Source organism: Sinohyriopsis cumingii, chromosome 11 (assembly GCF_028554795.1).
Source record: "Sinohyriopsis cumingii isolate HCF-2022 chromosome 11, ASM2855479v2, whole genome shotgun sequence".
Taxonomy (NCBI): Eukaryota; Metazoa; Mollusca; class Bivalvia; order Unionida; family Unionidae; genus Sinohyriopsis; species Sinohyriopsis cumingii.
Window position 1 is genome coordinate 68,785,426 of NC_142971.1, and position 15,264 is coordinate 68,800,689.

General features: G+C 34.6%; 1 protein-coding gene across 1 annotated transcript in view; it reads right to left on the bottom strand.

Moving 5' to 3' along the window:
- LOC149788634 (serine--tRNA ligase, cytoplasmic-like) overlaps window positions 1-15,264 on the bottom strand; it is a 45,061-nt gene that overhangs the window by 19,951 nt on the left and 9,846 nt on the right. The window contains exons 2-4 of the mRNA XM_089974722.1: window positions 12,781-12,851; window positions 9,535-9,615; window positions 1,286-1,444 (exon numbers count right to left, since the gene is read on the bottom strand). Coding sequence (XP_089830848.1) covers window positions 1,286-1,444; window positions 9,535-9,615; window positions 12,781-12,851 — 311 coding nt within the window. The remainder of the gene's footprint in view (window positions 1-1,285; window positions 1,445-9,534; window positions 9,616-12,780; window positions 12,852-15,264) is intronic.

The window sequence follows — 15,264 nt, forward strand, 5'->3', positions numbered from 1 at the left end:
GACCTCGCCACTTGTTTGCCAACATCATCATATCAGTGTGCAATAAAAAATGTACCTGGAAGCAGCTCACTTTATTTAAATGCTAAATCATCTGCCTGACATTTCAAGTTCACAAATTTCCTTATTATCTTGATGCTGAAGTGCACTTTTATTCCATGGGAAAGCCACAGAATCATGGCATGCCCTTATCTCAGTTTTCAATTTTTCATAGGGAATGAACTTTTAAGGTTAATTTCATTAGTAGCTTAAAATATCAAGAGACTGAATCTTACACTAGTTCACCAACAAAACAAGCCAATGCCATGAACTGAAGACACCCCTTTCATTGGCCTTATTAAAATAAAGCTACAGTGTGACCCTGCTATAACAGGGTAGTTAGGAGCCATAGAACCCGACCGTGTTATAGACTGAACCATGTTATAAGCAACCAGGTCAGTCGGCTGAATAAAATTATGCATATATCCAAAAATTGGGAGCGGGGGAGACGGGTGTGTAGGTAATAAATGTGGGAGGTAAAATACATGCATGTTAAATGGGAAATACACCTGTAGTGAAACAGAGAAGGCATATATAATATTTTACTTTATTTAGATAACCATGGATTGGTATATATACGTGTATACTGTTTATATATACGTGTCTTATGTATAGCATGAATAGAGTATCATTACTGTGTACTCACCCACGAATCTCATCACAAACATTGAATGCACAATACAAGCAATTCCATTGAAAAAGTGCACACACACAGGTCATATAGATCTGAATTCGTGAAATGTTTTATATGGCTCAAGATGAGAAAACTAATTATGAATGCTACGGTTCAATGATGTCCAGAAAGGATGATTCACTACACCATAGTATCTTATACTACATTTATAATGAAAAGAAGCCAACACTGATTTTGGTCATTTATTTTCCTTTACAAAAAAACTGCAGGTTATATACATAACTGGGGTAATCTAAGCGTGTGTTCCACCTGGATGCATGTTATATTTCCTAATTTATGGTAGTTACAAATCAAACTAAATACCTATTCCTTAACACAGATGGTTCAGCAGTGTGCAAAACTAACCTTAATACAGAAGTAATAGACAGATTGATCGATGAAAGGATGGAAGAACTGATGAACATACAGAGAGATGGGCAAAGATTCTACTGTATGCACCTATGACTATCATAGTGACAGAAAACAAAGAAAAGAAATAAGTAACAAATATCAATGTTGTAACTTCACAGTTGTCAATTATCAGATTCCTCCAAAAATTATGATATGAATTCTCACCTCATCGTTACTGATGATGACTGACTCATGTAACAGGTTCCCAATCTCTCTCAATGCTGCATCCCGTTCTGTCTCGTGTTTGGTTAGTTCCTGGGTGTTTTTTGCTATGGCCTCATCTAGTAGGACTCGAATCTTCTTGATCTGGGTCACAGTCAAACCCTGTAATGGTCATTCACATGGATAGTTTATGTCTAGAAAATAAGTAGTAATGACCAAGAAAGGTCAGGAACATGTAAATATATGAATAACCTCAAAGAAAACATGTATCATTGACTTCAAACAGCAGCAAGAAAAGCTATTTTTAGACAATAATCTCTTGAAGGGACTAGTGTATTGGCTGAAAAGATTCTGAAGGAATGCAAAAAATAAGGCCATGTCTTCTAGATAACTACTGAAAACATGAGTCTCAAGATCTACAACATGGCTGCTATAAAAGACATATTTGATCTCAGATTTATACTTTTTTCCTTTAGGACTGACTAGATGTCACAAGAAGTATTTCAGTAAAAAGGAAATTTTATAGTGAACTGTTTCTCCTAAAACACTTACCCAAACACATTAGTGTTAGGAAGTACTTCTCCTACCTCCAGAATCCAGCCATAACTCTTTCTGATTCAAATCTGATATAAAAGGCTTATAAAATGCTTTCACCAAAGTTATTCTTTTTGTCAAATATAAACATAATGTAAAATTAAATTTATTGCTACTGAAAAATGTTTAACTGAAGCAATAAACTACCAGAATTCATGGATAAATCATGATATTACAAGGCAATATTTTCTTCTTAAAACAATTATCATTAATAACTCCATTTTGGGGGTTTCTGCACAAAACTGCTGAAAGAGATATTCTAAAATATTAATGAAGCAAGTAAAAAGGTAAGAACAGTAAAAGAATGGCCACAACAGTGCTAGAAAATAAGCTCATTGTTAAGTATATCTATACTGTGCTTGATTTTTGTCCGTGACTGTGGGTAATGCCTATCTGACTTTCATCATGTTTATAAGAAGTAAACATGATGTTTACTAGAATACTAGTTCAAACACTGACCCTTTTTACGAGTTAGATGGTTTTTCCATAGGAAATTCTATTGTGTCTTAGGTCAAGTGAAATTAGTATATATAGGATTTGTAAATTATTGATTCCTGATTCATATCAGTCTTTGGGAATTTATGATCTGAATTTCAAGTTGTGTTGGTATAATTCAAGAATTGTTTAAATAATTTGATGGAATTACAAAGTGCACATTTACTTTTAGTACTAAACACTCCTTTGGGATTACTGAGAACTCATTCAAAGACATTCTGGACTGTATCCTTATGGTGCATCAGGACATTTAAGAATACTGGAATTCATTCAGAACATTCTATACGTCTGGACTTCTGCTAGGTTTATCTGGGATTTCATTCACACTACTTTAAGTGTTTCTAAAAAAATATTTCTCACTTTTTAATTTAGACAAATAAATTATTTGCTAATTATTCCAAACTTATTGCTTTTGCTTCTTTCTGTAATATAGTTTAAGACCTGGAGTTGTAACATCACACTTAACAGCTATATACTGTTACGTAAATGAGATGCCAATCTTGCATAAGTGAACACGCTGACAGAAATTAGGACAGTCTACTTTACATAATTGACCAATGAAGCAAATTAACAATTCACTTAGCCTAGGCAGACACACTTATGCATATTTGTTTTGCTGACTGGGGAAGCAAGTCTGCTACTCGGCACACAATTTACATATAGATTTGATATAAAGCCCATTCAATTAATATCTGGCACCATTTACAGACTGATCTGATACCTAACTTGAATATCAATATAATGAATCTTCAAGGTAGTTTAAAATTAAAGAAACCCATCTGGGTTTTGTTTAATGGGTCATTTACAGAGGCTATAAAAATTATGAAATTGCATGTCAATCAATACTTGACAAATTAGATCTTAAACTATTCTCACACAGCTGTCTTTCTTTTTAAAATAGTCATTTTTTAAAATACAATAAGTGGAATTAAAAAGATGTTAATATAAATGACAACACAACTATATATTGCTTAATTTTTAATTTTTAATGTAGTTGAAAAGCATACCCATAGATAGGCGAGCATAATATGAAATTTGGTGGGCGAAAAAATGTAATGATAAAGCCAAAAGCTTAATGGCTGGCATGTATGTAAATATAGATCCCATAATTTCGGGTGCATCATGGAAGAAAATTAGGTGCAACATACGGAGACATACAATACAGCAACTTGAATGATTTGTGTGAATTTCATGTGTATTTGATAAAATTAGCAAACAAAGTCAACTTTACTTTTTTTTTGCATAATTTGCTTCTTTGCAAAAACTATATGCAGAGATTCTTTTCATCTCAGCCTACAAATTCTTTTAGTTATTTTTGTTATTTGCATAATCCACATACATGTATGTGTATAGATTTCTGTCTGTAACTAGCTTCCAATCAGCTTTTATTGCTTGATGAGAGATCAAATGCTTACATGAACAAATAACCAGCATCTAGCTAGCATGCACATGTTCTATCAAGCTGGCATGGCTACTCACCCTTGACACAACTAAAATAACATGATTATAGAGGTTAGAGTAGTAATCCAAAGGCCTATTCAACTGCAACAATGAATTTTAATTAAATTAGTTCATAATCATTTCACACCAATTTTTTCATCATACCTACATACAATTTTAGATTTAAATGATTCAAAACACATTCTTGCTGTGTAATCATTAATATCACTTGCCAAACATACAAAAAACAGAAAATGGAAGGAGTGTGTGTGTGTGATTTAGATTTTTAACGTAACTTTAACAATTTTCCAGTCATATCACTACGATGTCTGCAGTGTGGCAGTTTAAACTGATGTCTAGCACTGGGGCATCATGCCGCAGAAATGTAGCATGATGTCCCACCCAGTCATGTTATCCTGACACCAGGCCGACCAGTCCTAACTCTAACCTCTTAAAGATGTGCGCCTAGCAAGGGAGCTGTTAGTACTATATTTAGAAGTCTTTGGTACAACTTGGTTGGGGTTCGAACCCATGACCTCCTGCATCCGGGGCGGACGCTCAAACCAATAGGCCACCAGAGTGGTCGAAAATGGAAGGACTATCATTTGCTGACAATGTAAAACTCATTAAATTTACTTGAGCATAGAGATGTCAAAATTATGGGAAATTTATACTGGGTACCCGTCAATCCTAACAATCACTTACCCGGGTATCCAATCAAAGATAAACTGTTTTAATGTGAACCTGAACTGATTTGTTGTAGGTTCACAATGCCAGGCCCCAAGAGAGGTATAAGGATAATTTATTACTAATATAAGTGGCAACAAGCGTAATCTGAGTATAAAAAGAGCAATCTATATATTACATGCCATAATTACAGAAAACTGTAAGAAAAACATACATATTTATTTTATTTAACATTCGTTTATTTTTGCTACTTACCTTGATCTGCAGTTTAAATTTTTGTCACAAACTGGGTAATCCATGTGGATTTCTAGTTAATATAAGAGTACAGACATAAAAGAAATTGATATATTATTTATGCATAACACTCATCTTAACTAGTATACATGTCTACAGTAACTTTTACGAATAGTGGTAAAGTAAAAAATGATGACTGATGTAGTATCCACGACCTGCCATGGTTCATTCCTTTACAACGGTCTGATGCAACATGTTTTTAAGTTTAACAATATCCATCTCCTCTCACATTTTTCAGGGATATAACATCCAACCCAATTTTTAATGGACCACTCTGGTGGCCTAGTGGTTAGAGCATCCACCTTGGATGTGGGACGTCGCAGGTTTGAACCCTGGCCAAATTCATACCAAAGATTTATTAAAAAATGGCACCAAATGCTACCTTGCAAGGCGTTTGGCATTAAGAGGTTAGTGTTAGGACTGGTTTCAGGATAATGTGACTGGATGGGACATCATGCTGTGTCTGCAGCATGATGCCCCAGTATACACATCATAGTGATATTACTGATTTTTTTAAAAAGCTATGTTAAAAATCCAAATCACAAACACATTTTTTAATGATATATGGAACCATTTATTTTCTATTTAGACTGGTCTGCTACATACAGTATACAGTATCAAAATACAATGACTCTACGACAAGTGGTATTAATGTCAGGAATCATGTCAGTTACAATGTCTCAGATTGCATTTAAATATGAGGCTTGCAGAGACCGCTCCAATTTAATGACTTAAATCTGCAAGAGGCTTCTCTGATCTGTTGAGACATCTGAGTATATTGATCACACAACCCACTTAAGGCACAAAAATGGGGCTTGAGAAGTGACAACTTACTTTCCTATCTTCACAGGGCGAAAGAGTTATTTGTGGTTGCCATTTCTTGCCGGTGTACTTGTAGTGCATGAAGACAGACAAAATCTTGCATAGCCACTGCTCCCAACCTATCTAAAGATGAGAGGAAGTGTACACCAACTCTCCAATTGCCTACTGATGGTTACCAGTTCATGGCTACAAAGCCTGGTTGTGCCATGAGGATCAACAAACCATCTAATCTGGGCTGAGGATAGTTCCATCAACTAAAAGGGATGTTAACACCCAACATGCAAAAGCTAAAGCTATCAGGAAGCAGGTTCTGTACAAGTTTCAGTGAGGTCAGAGTGAATGGTTCAAATTTATTTGAACTGAGTCAGGATTAGTACCATTTTTATAAGTCGTTGGTATGACTTGGCAAGGGATAAAACCCACGACCTCCCAGATCTGAGGCAGACGCCCTAACCTACAGCCTGAGAAGTTTAAGTATCAAAGCACTCAAAGGGTTGATATTTAGATCGAACAGAAGGACTCAAGTAGGTAAACCTTGTCACAGTAAGCAAATCAACAAAAGGGACATGAGAGTAGACATCTGTTAGGTCACGAATGATGGCATACTTGTCCCTTCAATCACAACTTGCCGATGGCCTTTTTGTTAAGGAACTGTGAATAGAAACCTCAAGACTGTGGTTTTCATATACTCTCCACCACATATTTGTTGATGAGCAACTGTAAATCCTGTTGAAGAATACTGTTCTTCTCCTGACAAGAAAGAAGTTGGGTAAACAAAATTTCTAATTCCCTCCAAAATGACATACATCACCTAATCATTTTGCGTAAATATGTTGATCCAACGTGATCTGTGTTGCAGGAATCTGGTTCCCACTGGTAGACAACCTAATGGTGCTGGGGATGTTAAGTCAGTGGTGGGAGAGAGGAAGATTGGGGATGGAGAAACTTAGTTTCTTACCACTCCTGTTAAGGTGCCTCCTAGTTTGGCTTGGCATAAAGCCGAGATCTGAACAGCACTTGGAAGGTAAAAGATCCCTTTTGCTTGGCTCACCTATCATCCCTGTTTCTGCACTGGCAGCTGGTTATTAAAATGAGGATATGTGTGGAGTGGCAAGTTGAAGGTGTAGTTTTTGAGTTGTCTGCCCCCAAACAGCAATGGTGTCATCCCTAAAACCAGAGTATGATGTGGCTTTAGTGATGTGGCACACAAACACATCACTGTATATCAAGATTGGCAGAGGCAGACAATGTGTTCATCAATAAATGGTGAGCCACTCTGTTAATAACACAAACATTTTGTGTCATTAACTTCCAGGTGTGTTGGTTTGAAATTTTTTCCATCAATCGAAAAAAATTGCCAACGAGGCCAAATCCATCATTGAAGACATAGTGACAATGTTTTGAACCTGTCTCCATGTGGCAAGAAACACGTGTTTATCCACTTTATAAAAAAGTCGGGTATACATGTTAACTGCCCCATAATTTTTTAGTTAGTATTGTATGCGATGTAATCTGTCTTGTATCAGTGTGAAGAAAATGTTGCTGGTACTTGGCTCTCAAAAAGGAAAAAAGCTCTAGCATTCCTGGGGTCACAGATATACGTGAAGACAAACAACTGATAATCTCCTCAATTTTTGTTGACTGGGGAAGCAGTGGAATGGCGAGACTTCTTGATTGTCAATGCTGTCCAACACATCCAGAAGTTGGCAACAGCCAGTGTATCTACTCAACCAGAGCTTTAAAAATAAAACCGGTCCTCTCCATGGTTGGATCAACAATGATGCAATGCCATTGTCTCTATAAAATTTGTGGCCAATACCCTGCAGGTAAGCAATGAATATAGGACAAGTTGGCTCTGCTTGACGATTTTGTAGAATCGGTACAGATGAATGGTTTTCTGGGAGTATGATCAGCACAATTTCCAGTAGAATGGAAGGTGGTCCAGTTGGTGCTAGTACTGGCTGTGCTGTGAGCAGGGCTGAGCAGATGGATCTATCATTAAGATTCCTATCATAACATTTTGTGTAGCCTTACACCCTGCACGACTGATGGATCTATCATTAAAATCCCCTATCATAACATGTCTGTGTAGCCTTACACCCTGCAAGACTGATGGATCCACCATTAAAATCCCCTATCATAATATGTTTGTGTAGCCTTACACCCTGCAAGACTGACGGATCCATCATTAAAATCCCCTATCATAACATGTTTGTGTAGTCTTACACCCTGCAAGAATGATGGATCAATCACTAAGATCCCAGTAATTGTAGCTGTATGTAGCTGTGGGATTGTTAGGACAGACCAACCTATCATTAAGATCTCGTTAATTGATGACAGTCACTTTACTTTTGCTAATGGGGCTACAGTAGCTGAATGGTTTAAGGTACTCTCCTTTAGAGACCACTGACACCCACTCTTGTTCACATGGGATCTAGTTTCTGGTTCAGCCATTATGGATGTCAGATCTGCTAACCCTAACAAGACTCTCTCAGTATAGCAATTAATTTTTCCCCATAAGTATGACCAGTACGGTGTAATAAAATATCATATAGCGCTATTGTAAAGTTGGAAAACAGGTATATAACATACAGTATTCAAAACTGATGCAGCAATGGTAAGCATTGTGTTCAACTGAAAAGTTTGTAAATTACACGAAGACCTTATTTACCTCTAGTACAGTTGCACAAACTTCAGAACCCAAACCTATGCAGCTCAATGGCTTGTTGCTATGTCTCAACTTTACATAAATTGGAATTTTTTCCAATTTCACATGAAAGCAATCACATCTCCCACCACGAGACATACTCAAATCAACACACAATGTCCAATTCATGTAATTGCATCCCTTCCTGTATTTATTCAGAAGGATCTGAATGTTCCTTTTTATTCTTCTGTACTGATTATTCACACTTTTAAGAGGCTTATTTTCCATTTCATCTTTAACAAGTATCTCTTCCTAGATGCCATTTTAAAAACATTTTATAATCAACAGTTTGATCATGTTGATGCTTTGCATGAAAAATACACGTGCAGTTTAAAGCCTCTGAGGTGCAACTGTGAAGATAGCCTGGTTCCCTGACTAACTCCACTAAATCGAATACAAAATCCAGAACCAAATCAAACATGAACGAGCCAATCATCCGGATTTTACCACAACAATCATATTTCTGTAGTTTTTGCTTTTATTCCATAAGTCTGTATTTTAAAGAGTCATTTTCATAAGACTTGTGGCAAAATCTGAAGGTCTGTGATGTGTAAGAAAGCTTGCCAGTAACTTCCTAGGGTTCTTTCTGAATCAGATATACTGGTCACCATGTGCTGAAAAATGGCATTAATCTAACAACTCCACCTACTTTAAGTATTTCAAGAATCTGGATATACGAGATGAAATACTGTGAAAACAATTTATCTACCAACAAATCAAAATTTCATTAAGATGGTCACATAGCAACTAAACAAGTTTGGTGACCCATGTCTTAAACCTTGACATGCTTTTTTCCATCATGATGAGATTTATTTAAATATCAACAATTTCTAGATGAAGACAGTCGGAGTAGACCTCCCCACCCACCCCGTCAAAAAAAAAAAAAAACTCCATACAAAAATTGTGTTCAACATTATAAATTTTACAGAAATGTAAATAAAGTCTGATTATACCATTTATAATTCGTTAAAAATAACTTCTGTTTAAAACATTCAGTACCTGGTCTGCAGCAAAGATATGTGACACTGCTAGTGGAAATGGAATCACTTTAATATGTTATTAACATGACTTGTACTAATATCTTTTGAATTAGTACAATTATGCCATTCAGGGACAGAAGTTGTGCAGTTTTTGCAGACCTGGATCAAGCTAGTCATAGACCATGGTTCTGTGAACAAAATGATGTGTAGTTCAAATACAGACAGAAACTTACACTCAGTATGTCTTGAGTCAGGTTTTCCAGATTCTGAGCATCCACTGGCAAAGTTTCATCATCGCCTACAACTTCCTTCTTCTGCAACAAGGGAAATTAAGACAAAATGAGTAATAATTACAGAAATTGCAAATACACATATTTATATTCAGATTTCTCGACACTTATGAGAGATAAAAATAACAATATACTAACTTATCGCACAGAATTCCTTAAATTCTAAGGGCTCCTGCCAGATGCAAGACATTTTTGTTCAAAAATTAATGTGGTACCATTTATAAGTGAAATAAAGAAACATTCCAAGGAGATATAAAGGGTTGTGACAAAAAAGAAAACATTTGATATACCCAATTATATTAAATGTACCAGAAAAATTCATCCTTTTCAGTTTCAGATTTGCTGCTGCTTTAGTGACAGTATCATCTTTCAGAAAAACAATGAATTTCACTCTGACAACAACTTATCTTATTCCACTCTACAATTTTGAAGAAAGTAACTGACAACAATCTAACTATACTAACTCAAAAGTATGTAATGCCTAATTGGCAGACATTTCTGGTAATGTCCAAAGGTGATTTGATGAGGTCACCAGGAAGGTCTGGTAATAAATTTAGATGTTGCTGCTGCTAGTTTTTTCTTTCTTGCTTAATTCAGACATGGGCTTTGCATAGTTATTCTATGAAGTGCAGACACATCATGACTAAAAGCATGTTGTGTGAGGGATTGATGCAATACCAACTAGTACAGACTTTGTGGCAATCTTTCTATTATATGGTTGTTCATTAGTCCAGGAGATGAGCCTTCTAAACTCTTTTGTCTAATGTGTTATGTCTACAACTGGAAAAACATATAGACCAAACAAGCTTACTGAATATGCCAGCCTATAAGACGATACTTTTTGACCAGAAAATCTTAGCTTTGCACTAAAGCACCAGTAATGTACATTTGTAATATACTTTGTTTAAATTTAATTGCATATATGTGGATTAGAAGTTACATGTTAGAAGATGAATAAGCATGACAAAGACATATTCCATTAAAAAAAGAATATAAAAATCCATGAAGAGCTGAACTTTTTCTCTCTCTTATATATCGGAATATACTATATTCTGATGAGGTGCAAAGAAAAAAATGAGAGGAATACATATGCATCCTTCTCTCTCTTCCCTCCACCCCCAGAAAATGCATTTTAGTATCAATGATACAATTTCCCTATTGCTGGTAATCTGAAATAGCATACAGTGATACCTTTAATATTTATAAAACCGAAAGTTATTATAATTTAAATCTATACAGCATCGCAAGTTTTATCCTCTGTAACTCAATATATTTTCTGGTCGTCGTCATTATATGTAGCTAAAAGTACATAATACATTTAAATACCTCACATAAAACAAATTAGGTACTTTTAGTTACATTTAATGATCCTGACTGGAAAGGTTACTGAGTTACAGGCAGGGTAAAATTCACGATGCTGTGTGGAACAAAGTGAAAAACAATCTGAAGTATTGATCTGGCCTCGTCTTATGCTCGGCATAGAGTCAGCTTTAAATCAATCCTAGTCAGCACTGAATCAAGACTAGCCGGATCTGAAACTAGCCTACTGATCTTTGACTCAAGCCTAGCCAGCTATGGATCAAGCTTAGTCAGCCAGCACTGAATCAAGCCTAGTCATTTTTGATTCAAAACCTTGTCAGCATCATCTGTACTGACTGTCTGACAAAGAGACAACCTGTAAACTAAACCTAGCGATTTTTCAATTTTATTATGTTATGGTATTTGACATTTCAATGGATAAACTAATCAAAGACAAATTAATATAATTATAGATTGAATATTCTTGCTTATAGTATATGCCAGTCAAAAACTTTGAGAAATGGACATATCTGGCAAATACATGGATGTTAGGAACTCTGATACTTATGTGGGTCTTGATAACCCATAAAGAGTGTGATAACCCTTAAAGAGATTTTACTACAAATTTAGACTTCTTGAAACTTAACTTTTTCTAAAATGTAACATTTATTTGTAAAATACTACTCTTTTCAAAATTATGTGATATTAGGAAAAATAAACAGCAATGTGTGTTTTCTATTGCATTGGTTTTCAAAATTAAGTTTGGAAGAAAAAGAATTATTTTTTCAAATTTTATATATATATATATATATATATATATATATATATATATATATATATATATATATATATATATAGTGATTAGCATACTAAGTGCTTCTAAATACTGGGCAAAACTGGCTCAATTGGATACACAAATCATCAATTTTAGGATATTTTCTTTAACCATCTGGGAAAAAAGAGCTAGGGTTGGCAATGAGAAACAGACCTGCAGACAAATTGGTGAACCATTTTTACAAATGGTTAGGTATAAACTTTTCCTTCTAGGCTTATGCCTAAACCATTTATACAAAATCTGTTTGGTACTTATAAAAAATAATTTCTATCAATAAACTGAAATGATGATCATAAGAAAAAAAATGTTCAATCCAAATTCCCCGTCATGATGCATCAGAATAAATACCCAAGGGCTGAGAATCTTTAATTTATCTGGGTTTCAACATTTTCCAGAAGTCAAACTAAGTATGTACTGTAGTATATACCATTCTATAACTACAAAGTAAATATATTCTTTTGTTAAATCACAGTGTTTTGTTTCCTATTTCTGTATGTATCTTCATTCACATGGTTCGATATACCTAGTATGATTCAATTGTGACATGCTCCACCAGACCTTCGGTGGCTAAAAATAGCTGGATCCCAAGATCAAATGTGGGTTCCATACACTAGCCTTAAGAAATTAACAGCTCCTGATACAAAGTTATATAATCACAAATGTTTGCAGGTATGGTTTACATAGAAATTTTTGTTAAAATTTTAAACAGTAGAAATGCCTGAATTCATATACCAACATTCTTTTTTCTTTCTTTGACAAACATAAATTATGATTCATTATGCTTGCCATTTTATTTCTTTTCAGAAAATGAATAGCTTTAAAACTTTTGGAATGAAAGAGAGAAGTTATAGATTCAAATGACAAAGAGAAGGTATTGCCTGATAGGTGCACTCTTCTCACCTATGATGAAGAGTTATACTTTTTTACATCATTACTTTTCAGGATTCTACTGCTAGTATTCATGACTGTCTCCAAAAGAAAGTTACAAAATTGCTTGTTAACTTCCTTTCTGGTCAGAGAAATAGTAGAAAAGTATAATATCATCAACTCCTCACCTTCATTTTGTCACCAATTGTCTTGCTGCACAAGTTCTTCTGCTTGTTGAAGAGATCGGCCAAGTATCTCCCTGAAAGAAAAATCAAAGGATCAAATCAGTGTTTTTGAATTTCATGCATTCCATGCACCTGAACCCTTTTAAAAAAGAGTTCCTCCAAGAGACCATTCACCTACTGACCACAAAGAATTTCCAGGAAGGATAAGACCATTTTTTCTTTGAAACTGCTGAGCATCTAAACCATTTCTGATATTCCTGGAATAGGATTTTCAAACTAGCGCTGCCATGGAAGACATACTGGTTTAAAGTAAGTTTAGTAGCATATTTATTGAGGACAAGTCACCACATTTATCAAGGACAAGACACCACATTTATTGAGGACAAGACACATAACCATCCATTCAGGAGAAACTGTAACAGATTCTTGATTATGTCTATTGTGGGAGTCATATTTGAGGTCAGATTGGCATCATTTTCATTCTCGATAAACTTTGATATCGTAAGTAGCCTTCTGTCGGAAGTGTTATGGATAGCTATATCATATATTTCTTATTTAATATATTTTTTATTTAAATCAGTTGGGTTAATGACAATATTATTTTGACTGGCAATTCTAACAATATAGAATGCATTTTAAAGGTGAGGTCAGGTCACTTGTGTAGTAACAATAATGACCTTATTTAAAGAGGATAACACAGTTAGCTAAGAACTAATCTACCTTGGGGCCCTCATACAAAGGAATATATTTATTTTAGCTGCATCTCTGGAGCCACTGGATATATTGGGTTTGGAAGAAGGAAACAGTGGGTATTTCAAATCTCAACTGGAATACTATTCCAGAGCAAAGTTCCAGAGTATTGGAAACCTTTTTAAAAATAATTCCTTATTTGGTTTAGGAATTTTATACTGTTTGGGGAATATTACCAGGTTGCTTATCTTGGAATAGTGATTGTAAATATTCAGGAGCACTATTATGGGATATCCAGTACATTAATTTGGCTTTTCTCAAACAGAATCAGTCTTTAATAGGTAATATTTTTAACTTACCAGCTAAATTTTCCATGCTTTCTTTCTGGATTGATATCAACACTAATGCTCTTTTCTGAAGATGTGCCAGCTTTGCTATGTTGTTATCATTTGAATAACCCCATACTATATTACAGTAGTCTAAATAGGGTTGTATGTAACCGTTATAAAATAGTTTTATGTGCCTTTCAGGTAGAAATGTCTTATATTACTGAGAAACCATAAACTTGAATTGACTTTTTAACTGATATGTGAATTGACTTAGTTTAATGATATGTTCAGTTCATGATAGGTTATTATCTACCAGAACACCAAGTGTACAGGTACAATACATTATGAAATTTCCATTCATAAATCAAGGTCATTTGGCAAGTTATTGTCAACAACTATTTCTGACCAAGTAGGCCAATGAATGGAGGTCACATCACATGATCCTATGAGTACTTTTGTGCCTTAAAAGAAAACTGCATTGGCTAAATAATTAAAAAGAAGCTAAATGATGACTGTTAAGATATTTCATAATAACGTGATTTAAATGTTCAGGAATCTTTTCTAGTTATTTAAATTTGTTTATCTGATATGCATTAAGTGACTATATCAAAAAATAAAAACAGTCTTCAGTTATACAGTCATATGCTAGTCACTGAAAGAAAATGTGATTTTTTTAAAATTTTGTTTGTTTAAATTGCAGAGTAGAAAAGATTTATTCTAAACAGACAGTACCTTGCTGGACTATTGTGAAATTATTCAAGGAATTGGATATTTAATTGAAACATTCAAGAACCTTAGTAAAAAATTCAACTTTCATAGAATTTACCTTGAAGTAAAAACTTCTGGATATTAAAACAATGTTTCTTTATTGGTAATAGCATGGCATAGCACATAAGTACATTAGAACCTTCATTTGGAATACCTCTGGACCATTTCCAGAATACTGTGAAATTGACAGTACATTTAGCATATTATTCTAGGAATTCATACAATACTTTAACTTAGCTTTAATTCCTTCACTTTGTTTGACTTTATAATTTTAAGGAAATAAATTTATATTTTGGAAAATTGAATACTTGTTGTTTTACCTCATCTTGTAAATAGTTTAACCCCTTAAGATGTAACCCTTGACGATATGGCTTTCTATCTTGCAATACATGTACCAAGATTTTCAAGATGGCAACCACAGTAGTCATAATGTACAACAAATCACCATAATTTTTATTTAGGACAAACTAGACGTAAAAAGTAGTATTTTATTGAAAACTCCAGGTTCATTTGACCTTCCATTCAGGCCCCAAATACTTCAGGAGCATATTGATTTGTCAGTTCATGTGTAGACCCATCTGGGGTAACTAAATAGCACAATGGCCCCCAAAAGGACCATTTGGGCTAATACAATGGCCCCCAAAAGGACCATCTATGCTAACTAAATAGCATAATGGCCCCAAAAGTACCTGAGAAAGTC